The following is a 7,179-nucleotide window of genomic DNA, read 5'->3' on the forward strand; positions in this document are numbered from 1 at the left end:
AAAATATAGTTAATATTTTGGTTTTTAAGTTGGTAGATATGATATTAATGTAGTGTTCACTATATGAACGTGTTATGTGTATGGTAGCATTTGTAACCCTATGTGGACACAAATCGCAATTTCTCTCCGAAAGATGCATACACACCCTCCATCCAACAAATGATTTGATTTCATGAAAGAGATTTCACTATAATCAAGACCGTCTCCAATGTGACACCCATAAGGCACCCGAGGTGGAAGTGAGAGAAGAGTTGTATGCAATTGTGGCGAGGAGAGATGGGAGCCCATAGGCATGCATGTGCCCATGGGATCAGAGGACCAATTTGTGAAAGAGGAAGTAGAGAGAAGAGATAACGGGGTGTGGAGAGGAGAGAGAATGCCGGTTACTAGCCCGTAAACATGGGCGTTGTCGGCGCCTATTTTCCCCGTTAGACCATGTGTAGTGGTGCACATGAATAATGCCCCTACCCATGGGCGTTGTGCGCCATGTGGCAGTCCAGTCAGCAATGGGGCATTATGGGGCGTTTTTCTAAAATGGGTGTAGTAGGGATGTGGGTATTATCTTAAAAAAAGGGGTGTAAATAAATTAAAAAAAACATCAAAAACCTTTATTGGACAAAAAAAAAGTAGAACAGCATTGATTGGTCAAATCTTTTGAACACGGCGTGGAAAAAAAAAACGCCAAAACGATCTTTTTTGAAAAAAAACGCCCAGGGGACGGGCTTGGCCGCTTGGGGGCGTGGAATTCAACAAAAACGCCCAAAATTTGACGACTACAGATGGTCTTAATAGGTCACTCGAGAAATCATACATCCATTGTTTAATTTAAGATCAAACTCTTGCTAGCAACACAATATTCTTTTTATCAAATTCCCTCGAACCAAACAAAAAATAAAGTAATGATACCCATGTAAGAGTATCTAGAGGACTGCTAAAAAGTGTTCAAGTGACATAAGTAAATTTATTGAATGTTTTAAAACTTAATCCTTCAACTTAGGATTACAACTAAAATTTCACAGCTCACCCCTAAATCCCTTAGAATTCAATGAATCGAACACTACCTAATTCTATACGAAGTCGTTAACATAACTTCTTCATGGTGATAACATCATCATACAAGTAATAACAAACTTGAGAATATACACTACTAATGTACTTACTACATGCTTCAGTTTGGGACAAAATGGACAGGGCTTTTATTGTTGATGGCATACTCTTCTAGAGAGCCCAACAATACAAAAACATGGCAGTACAAATGTACAATAATAAGATGATAATTAAATTTAAATTTGAAGCCAAACAAGCCTGGTGAGAGATGAAATATAAATATGAAACAATTGCTAACATGCTGCTAATAAATGATAAAACCTAACACATAATCAACTCTTGATTTGATTGATCACTGCTTCCTTTCTTTCTCATGTGATTTGGTTTGAGGCAATGTACCAAACACACTGTCCCAAAGAGATGATGTTATCCCAAATCCTTTTGTTTGAATTCGGAAATGATGATTTAAGTGGTATTTCTGCGTAAAAACCAATTCATCGTTGTAAGTTTATATGCTAGACCATGAAAGTTCAAAAAACAAAAGCCTAAAACCGAAGAAACACTAACGGGTCGTTCTCGGTTAAAAACTAGGCTACTATTTTATGCTATGATTAAAAAGACTGTTCGTATTTTTTTGTGATACTTGTGAGAACCCGTCACTAGAAAATTAACGGGCCCCACAAAATACCTTGCTAAAACACCAGTGGAAACTTGATACTTTGTAATAGTGACAGTGGATGAAGTGGTCACTATAGCTTGGCATTTTCAGAAAAGAAAAAATAAACGACAAACATTTCAAATAGAAATTATTGCAATTTTTTAACAAGAGTTAGTAATTAGATTAACCTTGAGACTTTTGGAGATTTCATTTCTTGGCTGACCATTATGCAGGTAGTAATGGGTGCAATCATACATCACATAACCCAGCAAAATACCAGCAAATAAAGCAGGAGCGACAGTAGGGGTCGATATCAGGTTTAAAATCTTCCATAACTGCCAATCATGACATGTATCATTAAAATAAACATCATGATCAAGTGCATGTGATAAATGATAATATTCACATTTAAAAAATGATTATGTGATTTTAAATAAGCAAATTCAGATAATCAATTGTAATAAACTGGACTATAAAAGATCGTGTTTAGATGTGTTTTTGCTATTTCAAGTTGTAACAATTAGATGACAAATTCCAACTATTTCAAGACTTAATTAACTACGACCAAAAAAGATACTTTTTTTTTCTTGATAAAGGACAGTGCCCGAATTTTTTTTATAAATGAAGATAAAAATATGACATTCTTGAATTATAACATACCAGCACCAAGAGACGAATTACGATTATTCAAACGAACACATATGACATTTTTTTTGGATTAAGGACAACGCCCGAAATACATATATATAAAGATAAAAAAATAATGACATTCCAGAGTTATGACGTACCGGAACCAAGAGAATTGCTGTTGCAGTAGGTGGGAAAACAAGGCGTAATCCATCCTGAGGATGTTTGTGATGACAGCCATGAAGAAGATAATGAGCGGTGTTGCCCCTGAAATATATTAATAATTATATTACATAAATAAAAACCGTATAAATTGTAGCGATGCTGATTCTGTGTACGAGAGAAATTAAAAAAAAAATAACACACCAGTAGCTCTTGGTTTTAATGTGGAAAAGGAAGCGATGCAGAGTGTACTCCATTAGTGACCAAATAAAAATACCGAAAACAAGTATAACTGCTATCTGAGGAGGTGACCGGCCCATCTTGAATGCCTTGGAGGTGTACCAACATACCACGGGCAGCCAAATGATTGGAATTGAATACCAACGGTTGAGGGTAAGAAACTGTAACATATAACAATAAATCAGTATCACCCACCATGCTTTTAGCAGTCTTCCTAAAGTAAAATTAATCCCCTACTACAAAATAAATGCAACAATTTTTTTGTGGACGTTTTGAATGTTAAATTTATAGCAAGTCAAACAGGTATAATAAAAAACAAAGAGATGAATGGGTCAAATGGGTTGGAACTTAGACGTCACCAAAAGTGTATTTTTAGTGCATACTGCATACCAGCTCTCATATTAATTTATTCAATAGTTAGATCGCTATTGCAATAAAGTAGTTTTGTAATCATATTTGAAAAATCAATTATTTCTAATGGATATCAACAAAAGAACAAAAGGTGTAGAACGGCCCAACCGGGCTTGAGGTGCACTTCGGTCCATCATGTCACATCTGCTGTTTACACATGGGTAATAATTACAAAATATAGATACCACTGAGTTTGGAAGATATTTAGCATATACAAGGGGCAGAGCCAGAAAAAACTCTATGTGGGGGCAAATTCAAACTGGAACCTTAAAAACTCTATGTGGGGGCTAATCTTACCGGGTTGACCTAATGGGGTAAACTTTTATTGCATTTATTTGGAATGCAACAAGTATATAGCAATGACGTTTATAGATACAAACGTGATAGGGTAAAATTGACAAGCTTAACACAGAAAAAAAGGAACAAGTACCTCCCAGAAGTCACTTTTAAAAAACCGAGGGCCTTCCTTGCTAACGATAGGTTGGTGAACCCATTCTTGATAAGCTTCTCCAAGATGGCCAACCTGTAGATTCAAAAATTTCCACAATCAAGAAACAACAGAAGTAAAAGAAAAAAAGGAAACTAAAATGTTAGGTTTGACTGTTTGTCAAATATTTAAGACACCCAAGACCCAACTACAGTTTTTATGGCAATTACAACAATGGAATACATGCACAACTAGCAAAACTCACCTGGAAGACAAGAGGCTTATCTAAATCCACTGTAAATTCTTGTGCAACCATCTCGAAACCTACAGATTTCAATCAACAACGAAACTTATTAGACGACTCGTTCACAAGCCAAACAAGGTCCAAAAGCTAATTAATTTAAAGGGAAGCAAAAAAACAACACAGAAAGTAGTCATGCATTTAACCAAAGAAAAAAAAAGGGTATAAATCAGGTCTAGTAAACTAGTTTGACAGAATTGATAAGGAAGATGATTTGTGCACGACAAAATTAGTTCATACACAAGTTCATGCTTTATATACTTGTATCATGTTTATCTCTCAGTATCTGTTGTTTAGGATGGTAAAACTATATGAAAAATAACAAAATTAATCATTTTCTTAGGCATGTCACAAAAATTAACTGAGAGTCGTGTGTTTACCAAACACTCTTACTCGTGTATTTTAACTTTTTCTAACCAATAATGACTTAAACTAATGTGATACACGACACCATGCCGCATATAGATTCACTTATGTATTATTAGGTAGAGGATCCTGTAAAAAGTGCTCAAAGTGTGAGAAGTGTATTATAACACTATATATAATACTATATAACACCATATAAACACCGTATAACAATATGTAACACCATATAATACCATATAACACTATGTAACACTATATATCATTATATAACAAATATAACACTATAGGTTGTCTGATAGCATATCTATGATAGATGTATAGTGTTATATTTGTTATATAATGATATATAGTGTTACATAGTGTTATATGGTATTATATGGTGTTACATATTGTTATACGGTGTTTATATGGTGTTATATAGTATTATATATAGTGTTATAATACACTTCTCACACTTTAGGCCTTTTTTACACTATCCTTACCCTGTATTATTATTCACATATAGATTCGTGTATATATTATTACTCGCTAACACCATGAAAATATAATAATGGCTACTTTCTCAAATTATAATACACATCATACCCATAAGTGTCCTTTATAGCTCCTTTTGTTAAAGAAAAACACACTTTTAATCAATACATTAATACTTTCTGGTTATATAATCACAGTACTAAATAAAATATGACCTCAAACAAGCTTTACAGATTCAAAATCTGATCTCAAAATTGTAAGAACATATATATAATTATATCAATTTAACACTCATGAAACTAGAACACACAGAAACAAACAAACATACAGATCAACATACAGCATCCGACAGTTGGAATTCAAAAAAAAAAAACCTAACACATCAAAATACACAAATCAATACATTAACAACGCCGATATTTCACACAATTAGACAGTAAAAAAACTGAGATCCGTCAACAATTCAACATAGATAAACCACAATTATACATCTACAGATGAGCAATTGAACACGCGAACCGATAAACTCGAATCGGCGCAATGTAGACCTAAAAAAAGCCCTAACTGAAGCGAAAATTAGAGCGGATCTAACGAGGAAACACGTACGCACCTTGAAGATGACGATTTCAGTAACAGATCTGTGAATTTTGGTGTTGATAAGATATGTGTGTGTGTATGTGTGTGAGTTGAGAGTGCTGATGATATAATTATTATTATTTGAAAAAAAATGAAAATGAAGGTGGAGGCGATGAATCAAAGGTGTGGATTATATGTAGGCAGTAGATGCTCCGTTGCATAACGGTAGCCAGCCTGGCACAAAGAATACTACTCGATCACTCTACTTTTTTATTTTTATTTTGAGTTTGATTTTAAAAATAAGACTTTTAGAAATCTCCATCGAATATTTCTCTCTCGTAATATGTACGTTTATGTTTTGATTACTTGTACATACTACTTATAATATGATCTTATAGAATTACATTGAGTAAAACAATTAAAACAAAACACTATCATACTTTTGTTATAAAAAAAACTAAAATGATGGAAATACTATAATTTTACTGAGGGAAAAATTATATTTTTTCAGGACAAATGAGCGTGTATCAGGCAGCCGTCTGGCACGAATAAAAATTGCATTAAGTCAACCAATTAAAAAAACAAAACACTACCATAGTTTTGTAAAAAAAGAAAAACTAAAACGATCGCATGACAAAACTGTAAATTTAAACTGAGGGCAGAATTGTAATTTAGCTGGGAGGAAAAAAAACAAAACTAATAACAAAACTGTAAATTTAAACGGGTTAAAATTGTATTTTTGCTGGACTTATCAGACACTATTGGCCGTCACCCATTTTAACCAATGGCAAGGAAACACGATTCCCTACCATGTTTTTTTTTGTTGTTATAATAATAATAATAATAATAATAATAATAATGATAATAATAATAATAATAATAATAGAATCGAATAGAATAATGATTAAAAAAATCATGATAATTGTGAGATCCTCACATGTCATGTGGAGTTGTAGGTGCCAACATGCAAAATTGAAAAGGTATCTATGTTGTTGGATGAGTGGATTAATTAATCGGTTGTGTTATTGGTTTTTTATTGGTTTTAGGGGGAGCGGGGTGCATGCGGGGAATCCGTTTGCCGTATAGGAGAACCATCGCCATCACCAATATTGCTGCGTAGGGATGTGATTTGCGGGGTATTGTTGCCGCATGCGGTAAATGTGAGGGAGAGGGGGTAAAGGTGAGGTCCACTAGTATTCAACCAATCATGTATTTTATTTTTTATTTTATTTTAGAAAATGGTTTGGGTGAAACCACTCACCCCTTGTGTTTTTGGACAAGAGTGATGTATGAGAGGGGAATTGACATGACACATCATAATTAGGTGAGTGAAAATTCCCCCTAATCTCATGAGGGTTGCACCCCTTTCACCCTTAATGAAAAAATTGTGTGTTAAATGTATCACCTTTCTTAATGTTTTTATTGAGTACACTTATCTTTTCACATGTTAACTTAGTAATGACACACCTCTTTACTTTATCTTACTGAGAGTACGTTAATGTATCAGTATATCAGAAAGAAACGTTTAATCTCACCGTTAGTGAAAAGTATGATTGATTTCTAGATTTGGTTTGAATGTTTGGAAAATCACCCTTAGTTAAAAGTATGATTGATTTCTAGATTTGGTTAGAATGTTTGGAAAAGAAAAAGAGCACCGTACTCTTGACCAAGTTTCCTAAGACAATAAATTGCATGTCAAATCACTATTGTTATTATGGGCATGAAAGCTTAGCCAACTCAACATAAGTGGATCAGAGCCGTCCCCGAAAACTCTTAAAAAAATTTAGGCCTCGGGCGACGAAAAGAATTGGGCCCAAAATTATGGTTAAGGGTAACTGAATTACAAAAATAAAAATTTAGCGATGGACCAAAGACTCGAACTTAAGACCT

At 33.9% G+C, this 7,179-nt stretch overlaps 1 protein-coding gene across 1 annotated transcript; it reads right to left on the reverse strand.

The window, feature by feature from the left end:
• Nucleotides 1-1,123: 1,123 nt before the first annotated feature.
• On the reverse strand, nucleotides 1,124-5,506 carry LOC110911750 (dihydroceramide fatty acyl 2-hydroxylase FAH2). Its single transcript, XM_022156379.2, has 7 exons — nucleotides 5,324-5,506; nucleotides 3,838-3,896; nucleotides 3,576-3,668; nucleotides 2,699-2,895; nucleotides 2,494-2,599; nucleotides 1,894-2,040; nucleotides 1,124-1,525 (listed from the first exon to the last, which is right to left on the reverse strand). The coding sequence occupies exons 2-7, from the start codon at nucleotides 3,886-3,888 to the stop codon at nucleotides 1,400-1,402; spliced, it is 720 nt and encodes a 239-aa protein (XP_022012071.1). The 5' UTR covers nucleotides 3,889-3,896; nucleotides 5,324-5,506; the 3' UTR covers nucleotides 1,124-1,399.
• Nucleotides 5,507-7,179: the final 1,673 nt, after the last annotated feature.

This window comes from Helianthus annuus, chromosome 15 (genome assembly GCF_002127325.2).
Source record: "Helianthus annuus cultivar XRQ/B chromosome 15, HanXRQr2.0-SUNRISE, whole genome shotgun sequence".
In the NCBI taxonomy this organism is placed as follows: Eukaryota; Viridiplantae; Streptophyta; class Magnoliopsida; order Asterales; family Asteraceae; genus Helianthus; species Helianthus annuus.